At 34.3% G+C, this 13,561-nt stretch overlaps 1 protein-coding gene across 1 annotated transcript in view; it reads left to right on the top strand.

Annotated features, from left to right (window-relative positions):
- CALCR (calcitonin receptor) overlaps positions 1–13,561 on the top strand; it is a 66,094-nt gene that overhangs the window by 15,767 nt on the left and 36,766 nt on the right. Inside the window, exons 3-5 of the mRNA XM_056118378.1 lie at positions 1,317–1,427; positions 4,817–4,929; positions 7,788–7,879. Coding sequence (XP_055974353.1) covers positions 1,317–1,427; positions 4,817–4,929; positions 7,788–7,879 — 316 coding nt within the window. The remainder of the gene's footprint in view (positions 1–1,316; positions 1,428–4,816; positions 4,930–7,787; positions 7,880–13,561) is intronic.

Below are 13,561 nucleotides of genomic sequence, written 5' to 3'. Positions count from 1 at the left end.
AAGAATCACTTAAAGTCAATGTTGATGAGATGAGTACGTAAAACGATCAAACTGACCATTATTTGACTGGTAACAAAGCATAATTGTAAACTATAAGACTTTTCAAAAATGCTACTAATTGGCTACAAATACATTTCAAAAAAAAGGAAAATAAAACCTCAGGGCAATTGCATCATCCTTGGTTTAAAAATAAAAAAATACCCAGAAAATTCTTTGAAAATTAATAATTTATAAAAATACATAAGTTTCACAGCTATATAGGTTAAGAAAAGTATTTAACTTAAGGATGACATTGCACATAGTCACAAGAGTTGTCTTAAAGGAATTCTGGAGATATTTTTAAAAGAATCATTCCATGCAGATGACATGAACTTTGGGGAAACAAATGAAGGAAAATCATACTAAAATGTAAATTCCAGGGCCAGAGAAAGAGTACAGGGAGTATGGCACTTACCATGGTTTGATTCCTGGCACAAACATTGCCAGGAGTGATCCCTAAATACAGATACAGAAGTAAGCCCTGAGCCTTGCTGGGTGTGGCCACAAAACCAAATAAATAGTTAAATACAAATATATATAAAATTTAAATTACATTATAAATTTAAATTCTATGTTTCTCTAGCTACTATTGTTTTTATTATTTTCATATCAAAATCGAAAAATCCCAGAATACTGCTTTTTTATCTATATATTTTATTTTTATAAAGTTGTTCACAACAGGGGCTGGAGCCATAGTATAGTGGGTAGGACACTTGCCTTGCATGCAGCCGACGCAGGTTCAATTCCCAGCATCCCATATGGTCCTCTGAGCATCCCCAGGAGTAATTTCCTGAGTGCAAAGCCTGGAGTAACCCTTGTGCATCGCCGGGTGTGACCCAAAAAACAAACAAACAAACAAACAAAAATTGTTCACAAAAATTTATTACAGATAATACTCAAACACCAATCCCACCACCGTGCACCTTTCCACCACCATAAGAGGAAAATATGTGAAGATTGTTGTATTTCATCCTGGAGCCATTTAAGCCCTTATATAAGAGATTACAAGCATGTATATTAAAACCAAACAAATGTGTGTTACTTTTGGTACCTCAGTGGGCTAGGGTATAAGAGGTTTTTGCTCCAGGACATTCTGTGTTGCTCTCTTCTGGGAGCTTTATTTCATAGTCTCTGGAAACTCAAACCCCCCCCCCCCACCCCCTCCAGAGTTGCCCCAGTGAAGACAGCCTGGGCAGGGTCAGGACATTCTAGAAAACTGCTTAACGATAGAGCTTCCTGAAAATCTTGACAAACACAACTTTCTTTCTAATGTTTAGGTCCATTTTGCAATCGTACCTGGGATGGATGGACATGCTGGGATGACACACCGGCAGGAGTGCTAGCCTTTCAACACTGTCCAGATTATTTTCCAGACTTTGATCCAACAGGTGAAAGATAATTTTTCATTTTGTATGTCTCTATGATATTTTTAGAACTTCCATTGTTTTAAGAAGGTCTAATATGAAATATATCTACCTAGGTATACTCTACATGTTTTTCAAATTCTGAAGCATATTCTCTCATTCAGTATCGCAACTAATGGAACAAGTTAAAGCATTTTATCAGCGAAAGGGAAACTAGAGTCCTGACGGAGAATCTGAATTATCAGATCCATGATGAAAAAAGCATTTTGAAAAGATGAATGTTTGTTTTTTGCTTAAGAAATTATGGAAAATTTTATCTTGCCTTATTTTCCAAAGAATATTTGCTAAGAGTTGTTCCCACATTTCAGACCCAATGAGCCCATCTGATACCTGTGCTCACTGAATATGACTAACAAGAAATTATTTCTCACCGATGATAGCACCACATGGGAAACTCATCAACACAGTTTCTGAAATCCAAATTTAGGAAAAGAGATCAGTTTATCCTTGATGATCTGTTTGGGAGAGATCTTTTGAGCTTTCTTTAAACATGAAGATCTTCTTTGTCTCTAAAATAAAACTTTCATGGGGTAAAATACAGATCATAAAAATGGATGGGATTAGATTAGGCTATTTTTTAAACCAACAGATATGAACCACTTGTGAAAATTCTTATTTTTAGGAGAACGTTGGAATGTAAAAAGGAAAGGAGCTTTACCCTGGTCATCAGTACACTGCTATAAATTCTAAACTTTAACTACAGGTTATTTGAGAATAATTCTTCAGGCCATTATTGACTCTTCCAATAAATGACACTTCATTCATCTTGATTTGACAAATATATTAGAGTTAAATTGATTGACACACAAAAATATTATCTTGTTATTGAGGCTACAAAACCAGTTCCAATGTAGCAATGCACTTTTGCCAAGGTAGATATAATAATTTACTATCATTTACTAAAAGGTAAGTTTTGGATCAGCCAAACAAGAATTTTCAGGCATAGATTCAGTCTCATTTTTAGATAGCCATTTATTTGGGAAAAAATTCACTTCAAAAATAAAGCATATCTTTAAAATACCTATATTCAACAAATGTGATGTCTTGATGATACATAAAGTGACTTACAGAAATGACACATTTCATTTTAAGCTAAGTGCTTCTTTATATCATCACAAAAGAGTGGGTAATAGTACTGAGATTCAAAAGAAACTGACAACCTGATGTAAAAAGCAAAATTTATCAAGAAGTTATTTAAGGACCATTTATTGGAGTTAAAAACTCAATCAACATTAATGACACAGAGCAGATGGTCAACATATGGCTAGAAGAATGATTCCCAACTTTGACACCCTTCAAATTTCATGTGCTTTTTAAAAATGTTTATTTCTCACACTCTATATATCAATCAAATATTAATCACTGTGGACAGGGTCTGTGAATCTCTGTAAAGCGGCTTTCATATGAATCTAGACTGAGACAGGTGGATATTGTCCTCTTCACGGGTTAGGCCACCAAGTATTTAAGTAGGAATTGTCAATATTAGCATATGCAGATAGGCTCCAGGCTGACAAAAGACAATGTGGATAAATGGGGATGTTTGTTTTTCAAAGGGAAAACTCATATATTACATATACTTTCTTCAAATTTTGAAATATTTGCCAAGTGATTCTTGATCACTACAGTCATTATAAGCAGGAAATGCCTAGACACAAACTTTAGTCAAGACAAAACAAAATGGGAGCTGGAGCAATAGTACAATGGACAGGTCACTCACCTTACAGGTTTGATCCCTGGCTAGCATATATTGTCCTAGGACCCTCACCAGAAGTGATCCTTGAGCTAATCCTGGGATCCAGGACTAAATTCTGAGCATTAATGGGTGTGATCTACGGAAAATTTTTAAAAAAAGACAAAACCAAGCAGCATTTCCTATAGTCCTCACAACTGGAATGGACTTCATCACAACTGGGATGGATTTCATCACTAGGATCACCGTCCTTCTCATATAGTATATTTTCACATGTGTAGCTACACAATTTATTAAAATCAATTATAGCCATTTGATAAAATAAAAGTTACTTTATGACAATATCATTAAGACAAAATGCTGGGGCTGGAGCGATATAGCACAGCAGGTAGGGCATTTGCCTTGCACATGGCTGGCCCGGGCTCAATTCCCAGCATCCCATATGGTCCCCCAAGCATTACCAGGAGTAATTCCTGAGTGCAGAGCAAGGAGTAACCCCTGAGCATTGCCAGGTGTGACTCAAAAAACAAAACAAAACAAAAAAAGACAAAATACTGCAGTTCAAACAACATTTTAATGCCAAATAAACTGATAATAGTCATAATTGGCAAACAAAATGCACGCATTTATTGACAACTTTTTAATGTCAGTTTTGAAAACATTATGAGTTCTCCAATAGTGATTCTTTAGATTTTGCTGAAAGATTGTCTCCCCAAATTTATAACAAAATTATTTTCTGTGTAATTTTGTAACAGATTTCCATTAAGCATTAATTCTGTTCAGCTGATTGAACAGCCTTTGCTTTTCCGTTGTTCTGTTTTTGAACTATTTTTGACATCATTGTAAATTTGCATTTATTTCATCCATTTTAAATAATTTACATACAAACAAATCTACAATTTTAGTTAAAATCTTGTGTAATTTGGTGCTGAGTCAAATAGCTAAAAATAATTAAATTTATCTAAGACTATCATAGCAGGGCTGGAGTGATAGCACAGCGGGTAGGGCGTTCGCCTTACAAGCGGCCAACATGGCCGACCCGAGTTCGATTCCTCCGCCCCTCTCGGAGAGCCCAGCAAGCTACCGAGAGTATTCGATATGCCAGACACAGTAACAGTAACAACCATAAAATTAAAGGACATTTTATACTAGTGCTTAGCATATTGATTAACCCAAGTTAGTGATAATTATTCTATATATAAAATCTCAATGATGTTTCATATAAATAAGTCTTGTTAATACAAATTGTTTCCATAATTCTTTAAAACAGTGGCAGTGTTTTCCAAATTTTAGTATGTTATTCTGATCTTCAGTGTATAATTCTGTTATACCTACTCTTAAAAAAATCATTTGTAAGAGGATTATTCAAAAGTATGAAAACTTTTTACTTTAATTATGATGAAAATGCTTCAAGAAGCTATCAAAAGTTAGACTGTTAGGATTACAAAATATTTTTGGATTGCTATAGGTTTCTTTGAGTCACTGCAGAGATAATGCATTAAAGAGATACTTTGAAAAACTAGAGCAAATCTGGAAAATGTAAATTTTAATTGATTTTTACAGTACTAGTTCATTATCAGTAAAAAGGAACATAACTCATAGCCTCTGTTTTCTCATATGTACAATGCAATAGCAATGTAAACACTATTATGTTTCATAACAGAAACAGTTACAAAATACTGTGATGAAAATGGGGATTGGTATAAGCATCCGGAGAATAATCGCACCTGGTCCAACTACAGTATGTGCAATGCTTTTACTCCTGAGAAGCTACAGGTAGGTTCTATTGAAATGTTCAGTATTGGCAAGAATGGTATTGTTTACACACATAAATCATGCTATAACAGTAAAATACCTGCTACCAAGAAGCCAACCTATTTTTATAAGAGGAAATCATATCATAAACTTTAAGATCTGTAGACTTTATGAAGTGACATTAAAGGAAAAAAAGTTTTACTTTTTATTCAATATGTCAAAAACAGTAACAACAGGTCTCACAATAGAAACGTTACTGGTGCCCCCTTGAGCAAATCAATGAAGAACGGGGAGGACAGTGCTATAGTGCTACTTTTTGGTTGGTATTCAGTGTTGATGAGAAGGTTCCATCAGCATATGTAATCAGTTTGTTTATACCAGGGCAGGAATTACCTTGGACCAGATGATGAGATCCCCTATTCTGCCAGATACTAGGTAGCATTTCCAGGTATTCCGGGTCTTCTTTTGGAAGAGTTCCAAAACCACTGTTTTTTTCATAAGTCACAATTCAGTAGTTGCCCCACTCCCTACTCCACAATGTCCATGACAGTTTTACTTACTACCAGACCTTGAGGAAGTTTTGACTGGGGTCTTCTCATCAATCCATGAATATTATTTTCAGGGTAAGTCCATAGTGATTAGTTGGAACTCTGGATTATTAGCTGTTAAATATTTTTATACTATCTCCATTGGGCTTGGGTGACAGCACAGCGGGTACAGAGTTTGCCTTGCATGCAGCTGATCTGAGTTTGATTCTTCCATCCCTCTCGGAGTTCCTGGCAAGCTACCAAAAGTATCTCACCCACACAGCAGAGCTGGCAAGCTCCCGTGGAGTATTGATATGCCAAAAACAGTAACAATAAGTCTTACAACGGAGATGTTACTGGTGCCCGCTCAAGCAAATCGATGAACAAATGAAGGGCAGTGTTACAGTGCTCCATTCTGAAACTTTTAAATTAACTGGATGGGGGAGCATCTCTCTTCAAATGTATCAGAAACAGGTGGGGAACAGGAGGTGGAGAATCTCCAAATCTACAGTTTCTGCCCAGAGAGAAAGAATTGGTCAGTGTAGATTCTCTGAGAAAGAATTGGTCAGTGTAGATTCTCTGAGAAAGAATTGGTCAGTGTAGATTCTCTGAGAAAGAATTGGTCAGTGTAGATTCATGGAGGCATCTCAAAAAAAAAAAAAAAAAGCCTGGTGGCTGCAACAGAAATCTACTATCTCTTTCAAAGATAGCACAGTTTGTTAAATAATCACTGTTGGAAGCTAAAAATCAGTATTTTATACATCAGTATTTTGTTTCTGTAGAGAAACTTTAAGGGTAGGAAAATTTCTTTTTATTAAAGCAAAACAAACAGCAAGCAAACAACTTGCAAGATTAATAGATTTCTTAGTAACTAGTTAGCCAAAGGTCACCTCATTACAAGAGAGGGCCAAGGGCACTAAGCCCTCTGACTCTTCCTAAGTTGCTTAATCACCTCTGAGAAACAAATGTCCCATTCTAATGAAGAACTATTTACTTAATAAGGTCTGATTGTAGTCACATCTCACTAAATAAGGAAATTCCTGAATAAGTACTAATAATTTTTCAAGGGAAAACTGTAATAATTACTTTAATTGTGAACAGTACACACACATCCAAAAAAGCAATGTCCAGTGTTGCCCTTTTTCACTTTCTCACACACTCTAAGAAGAAAACAAATAATTTTAAGAACAAATGTCTCTCTCAACACTGAATATAGCCATTGAAATTCTTTCCACAAATCTTTCATCTAATACAGGCATGAACAAAATTTGAAGAAATCAAACAAGCATTTAATAAAGCACACACTTTTCATTCTTGTGCATGACACAAGAATGTAACTAAATTATGAGCAGTTGGTTTCATTTTACACATTATTGAGACAACTATTTAAGAAAAATAAATATGTTTAAAGCAATATTCTGAAAGCACTGAATGAAATTAAATTTTCTTAAAAAATAAAACATGCAAAACTGAAAATACTGATGGAGGATAGGGACATACATATATCTACAAATTAAAAATAAAAGCTAATGGCAAGATATTTGTTTGATAAATTATAAGGAAGAGATTTATAAAATGCCTCTCTAAACTTTGCCATTTATTCACGCTAGCCACGATTCATGATTCATCCAACTAATGAAAATTATATATTTTGTGCAGTTTAATTTGTAAAGCATTAAGTATAAACCACAATTTACAATCTATAAATAATAGCAAATTAATTTCTCAATAGCCATTGATCTATGTTCTGTCTCCATATATTTTTTGTTTTGTATATTTTATATAAATGAGATTATACAATATGTGGTATTCTGTTACTGGCTTCTTTAGCATAGCGTTCTTAAGGTTTAACCATGTTTTACCATGCATGACTTCTCTATTTCTCTTATTGGTTGAATAGTATTCTGTTCTGAATAAACTGTATTTATCCATTAATAGATGTTGTGTTGTTCCCATTTTTAAACTTTTATAAATAATACCTCTACAAAGAGTTGCACGGGGTTTTGTGTGAATATCTTTTTAATTTGGGCGGTCTTTTTTCCTTTATATCTATCTTACTAGAAGGTATTCAATTTTTTAAGAACTAAACCATATTGTTGCTAATCCACTCAAGTGCTGTCCTAGGTCACTATGTAATTTAATATTTCCTTTCTTTTGCATTCTTTGTCTTAGCTTCTTTAACTAAAATTTAGATAATTGTTTTTCAACATTCTCCTCTTATCATATTTTTATTTTATTCTTCTAAATAGTGATTTGTAATGATATTTTAAAAATATAAATAATTTTCTGTATTCTATAATTATTCTTTCACCAATTTTTAACTACCTTTTGTTATTATTATGGCTTTTCCAGAATGCATACAATTTGTACTACTTGGCTATTGTGGGTCATTCTATGTCAATATTCGCACTAGTGATTTCGCTGGCAATTTTCGTGATTTTCAAGTAAGTATACTCATAGTGTCTTTTCATTATTTTATCTCATTATCTACCATAACATCTACATAATAATAGTAAACTAATAATAGTAAACTCTGCAAGAGTGTTTGGATGGGGGAAGGGATGAGGAGGTTATCTGCAAATCAAGAGGTACTTGGAAGTCATGAAACAAAACTAAAAATAAAATAAAATATGCTTTTAAATTCTATCATTAAAGAAAATAGGATGAATTCATATACTTTTAAATGCAATATGACTGTTTTTTTCCCAAACAGAAAGTTACTAATTAAATAACTGTACTGCATTTGCATATGTATTACACTGCCCTAATATGTAAATACTCTATTTACCCCGGTTAGAATTCTGTTAAATATTGAAGAGAGGGTCGACTTTCTTCTTTCACCCACACTGCAAAATTTGGAAGCCATGACCAGAAGTTCAAATCCATCCTGCTTAAATACTATCTATGTAAACAAATTGATTTGACCACAAAAGTTGACTTTCTGAGGTGATTTTATTGCTTTAGTTAATACTTTTCTTGGAGTCAGAGTAATAATATAGTGAAAAGGGCACTTGCCTTGCATGTGGCTGACCCGGGTTTGATCACTGGCACCCCTCCCACCAAGCACATCAGTAGTGATTCTTTGAATGCAGAGCCAGGAGTAAGCCATGAGCATGACTGAGGTGATCCAAAACAAAACCAAACCAAAAAAAGAAAAAAACCTTTCTCTTAATTGTATAAGTATTATACAAATGATGGGGAAATGGAGGGAAGGGAAACCCTACTTTTTAGAAACATACTACAAGTAATCCTCCACATTTAATGATGTGATATGTAATTAAATATACAGTGATTCATATATAATTTTTTAATTTGATTTTATCAAAAGTTTACTATGATAATACTAAAGATTAGATCAGAATTGCCTTTAACATTCTTATACAACCACTATTATTTTTATTTGATCCTTTTTAATCTATGGTATAATTTTGTTATAAATTTACTTTAAATTTGATAGAAATAAGTGATGTAGTGTCTTTTTATCATTTTCTTAAATTGTAAAAGTTCTTTGGGTAGCATTTGGAACCATACCCAATGGTGCTCAGGAAACTATTTCTGGTGCTTAGGAGTGAACCTGAGCAGTGCTTAGAATCATATCTGGTGTCAGAGATCCAATCAGGATCTGTAACATGTGAGGCAAGCATCTTACCTTCTGCACTATCTCTCCAGCCAAAAAGATACAAGTATAGCCATTTTGATTAAATATTCTCCTCCTCCTCAACTGTGCTTTTCCAAAACAGGAGAATAGAATCAACAATCTTCCATGTAAACCAGAATTCCAGGGGAATCTTAGTCCCTTCCTTAGATGCCTTATAGACATTTTCCTTAACTTTTTTCCAAATCTTGGTTTCTAGAGTCCATCCAGGAACCATGGGTTTACTTCATAAACTACTTTAAGGCAGGACCAGAGCTGGTCTCTGGAAATGTAGAGTTTTGGGTTCCCTGTCTTGTGGGAGAGACACTCAATCAAATTTATAAACGTCTTCGCCTGTTCAGTATGACTCGAGAAACTATGAAAGATCTTGGGAAGGCCCAGAATCTGTCCCATCTTAGTGGAAGATTGCTGGTAGAATTCTAATTCCCAGAAAACTAAAAATCCTACTCACTTTCTAGAGTGGGGATGCACCGAACGCTATTCTTACCTTTAATTGGTAGCTCGAGCCCAATTTATTCATTATTCATTAGTTCATTTCACAGCTGCTCTTTTTTTTATGCTTTTTGCGTCACACCTGGCAATGCACTAGGGCTTTTAATTGGTAACTCTTGGCTTTGCATTCAGGAATTACTCCTAGCGGTGCTTGGGGGATCATATGGGAAGCTGGGAATTGAACCAGGGTCAGCCGCATGCAAGGCAAATACCCTATCCTCTGTGCTATTGCTCCAACCCCTCACAGCTGCTCTTGACCACAGTAAATAAATACATGATCAAGCTGCCATACAATTTTGATGACAATGTCTATCACTAACAAATTATTCTTTAATTTTTATACAATCAGAAGAAAATTAAAAGTCCAAAATTTGTAATATTGCAACAAGCAAATGTATCCATTAATTTAAAAATAAAATATGTAAAGAGGATATTTAGTTGTTTTTTGAGGAGGTATGAAAGTCAAATCAGCAACAAGAACAAAAATGTAAAACTGATTTTTCTGCTTCTATCTATATGAAACCATGGAATATCAGGTTTTTTTAAGTGCAGCATATGGGCAAAGAAAAATATTCTCAACTCTACTTAGTCTCAAAATAAAATTAATCGTCTCAACTCTTCAAAGATGTGGTGACAGAAGATCTAGGAAATAAGTAGTTTTTGTCCTATTCTCTTTCAATTCCAAGAACCTACCAAAGAGAAACTACCATTTTGGGACAAAATCTGTCTTATTGATTCATCATCTGAATAGAATGACATACATCAAAATAGTAGGTTCTCCTGTTACTTTGGATATTGGTTGTGACAACATCGCACTGAGATGCTAAATAGTCATACATGAAGGAAATCATGCTTAATGCTTATACTTGTTATTTTCCTTATCTTTAACTTACCTGACGTTAAGAAAATAAAGTCTGCTTTCTGAAATTGTGAATACATTTCTTAGGTCTGGGGATGTGACTCAGTGGTAGAGCACACACCTTGTATTATGTAAGGCCCTATATTCAATTCCAGTACTAACAAAAAAATTAAATTAAATAAAGCAAAAGAAAGATAAAGTATGTTTCTGATTATTCAAATTATTTCTTTGCATTCATGTTTCAAAAAATATTAAAAGTGATTGTGAAATAAAATGAAGTTCTTTGCAAGGTTGAACAATCAGTTCTATAAAATTTTCATTAAAATAAAATGATATTCAAAATCTTAGTGAACTAATACAATCTGACTTCAATTTCACAAAAAAGAAAAGAAAATTGTTTCATACAAACATGTGTAAAGATAACCTTATGTTATCTTAATAGAAAAAGTGATTCCCAGATAGCACTGTAGCACTGTCCTCCCATTCATCAATTTGCTTGAGCGGGCCCAATAACGTCTCCATCATGAGACTTGTTTTACTGTGTTTGGCATATCAAGTACCTCACGGGTAGCTTGCCAGGCTTTGCCTTGCGGGGGAGGAACTCTCAGTAGCTTGCTGGGCTCTCTGAGAGGAGCAGAGAAATCAAAGTCGGGTTGGCCGTGTGGGCCCTGTGCAAGGCAAATGCCCTACCCGCTGTGCTATCGCTCCAGCCCCATAGGAAAAGTGAGTATTAATAAATAAAGGTAGGCTTTGGTCTGTATCTCTTGTAGATTGCTCACTTGCCTAAATTTCAGCACATGCTTTAGAGATACAGATTCCCTACTTGGGGAAGGGAGGGAGTGGGGAAGAGGGACTCTATGCATGCCACCCAGGGCATGGCAGTTTTTCCTTCAATCAATGTGTGTTGTAGACAGTTTGTTAGAGAAGATACTAAAAAGATCTGGATGGTTTATATCCATGCTTATCTTTGGAATCATGTAATTAATAGCATTAACCATCACCTGGACTGCTTTTGAATCGCCCTCCACCAGGGCATCCAAATGGTCCATTTTGTTGAAAACTGGCATAAGAATGCTAGTCCATCATGACACAGTAACAACAAATTGATGCTAAGATTGTCACTCAAATAGCAGATTTACAAGCCATGTTTTTCTAGGTGATGAAATAAAAAACAGACAAACTAGAGCTCATTTAAAATGTGATTGGAATTTTGCCCACTTATGTTTTATTCCCCAAACTTATAATGAAACACAGCAGTCATGGGAGTTAATTCAAAAACATTTGCTTAATCAGAGAAATATTTCTTAGGATACACAACATTTGTCACTTGAAGTCTTTGATATTTTCTCTCATAAATAGAAGTTCTTTGTATAACTGAAACCCAAGCATAAACATTTGTAAGTCTACAACTGTACCTCATAGTGTTTCACTAATAAATTTTTTAAAAATGTTCTTTTTGGCAGTGATCTACTTGAAAGCTTGGCTGATGCTCAATCAGTAGTCTCAATCCATTAAAATATTTCTCATCCCTCAAAAAATAAATAAATAAATAAATAAATAAAATGATATTATACACACTCTAGCCCACTTCAGAGACTTAATGCTCCCATTAATAATCATCACCTTGCAATCTCACTCTAAATTTGAAATGATCCTTTCAGACCTATAAAATTAGAGTAACCCTGCAGGTGTTCCTCTCAAGCCAGCAGGCTAACATGGTCTACAAAGGAATTTAAAGTTGTTGAGTGCATGGGAGCCTATAGAACTGCTTATACTTGGCTGTAAATTCTGAGATATTACTCAGAATAAAATCATTAAGGAATGCCTCTAATTTTAATAAGATTTTACTCTGAAAATGCAGGAGTAGGTAGAGGTTTAGTTAGCTCCTTTACTTAGAATAAAGAATAATCATGCTCTCTGTGGTATCATGGAAACAGATATAGAATTGAATATAGATATATAAAGTCTTTCTTATATTAAAGGAAGAAAATTGAGCCTCTGTAACCTCTTTAAGATAGATACAAAAGAAGTTCTGTGCTTTAAATGATATGAAAGGCAATACTGAATATCTTAGATCTATAAAGTAGTATGGTTAAAATAGCATTCAGGATGATTTATAAGTTACTTCTCATTGTCCAGTTCAAGACTGAAAACAATCACTTCAGAATTAAAAGATTTTAGGAACTTTTCAGGAAAAATATTTAGTGGCAATAACATGTAAAGAGATTAAATAGAAATATAAAATTAGTTTAGTGAGACTTTCTCACTACTACATACCAACTAGGAAATGTCAACAAAAGTTAAGATGAGGATGCCCTTAGGGAAAACAGGTTTGGGAAAGTCCTATAGTGGACAATTTTTTTTTATGATTATGGAGCAATATCACAGTGGGTAAGGCATTTGCCTTGCATGCGGCCGACCCAGGTTCGATTCCTCCATCCCTCTTGAAGAGCCTGGCAAGCTACTGAGAGTATCCCGCCCACATGGCAGAGCTTGACAAGCTCCCCATGGAAAATTTGATGTGCCAAAAACAGTAACAACAAGTCTCACAATGGAGACTTACTGGTGCCCACTCGAGCAAATCAATAAACAATGGGAGGACAGTGCTACAGTGCTATTCTTAATCATTTTAAGCAAGCTCTCAAAAAATTTAACTTGTCCTATCAGTTTCATTTAGGATTTATCAATTTGCATTTCTGGGAAAAATACTAAATTCTGAGACATGTTTTCTGTATTTATATTAAAACACAAATAGAATATTTGCTACTATTTGTTTTTAACTTAATACCTTACTTATTAATATTTTGAATATTAATTTTTAATTCTCTTAACTGAAAATTAAACAAGAGAGAGATTAGACAATGAGGAATGTCTTTATTGCATTATACTATGTACGTTACAGTACACTGACCATGTTGGCAAAAAGAAAAAAGAGGATCCTAATACCAGAGATAGAGTACACATGTGTGAGGCCCTGGGTTTGCTCTTTGGTATATCAAAAATACAAAAACTAAAAGAGGCTTTTCACTGGGAAGTGCACAAAAGTTTCTAGTTTCATTGTCACTAACTCGTTATTTCTCATTATATTCTGTCATAGCTATATAGTGCATAGAAAAATAA

Source organism: Sorex fumeus, unplaced genomic scaffold (assembly GCF_029834395.1).
Source record: "Sorex fumeus unplaced genomic scaffold, SorFum_2.1 ptg000037l, whole genome shotgun sequence".
Classification (NCBI taxonomy): Eukaryota; Metazoa; Chordata; class Mammalia; order Eulipotyphla; family Soricidae; genus Sorex; species Sorex fumeus.
Note: the sequence above shows the minus strand (reverse complement) of the source record. Positions and strands in the feature narration are given on the sequence as shown.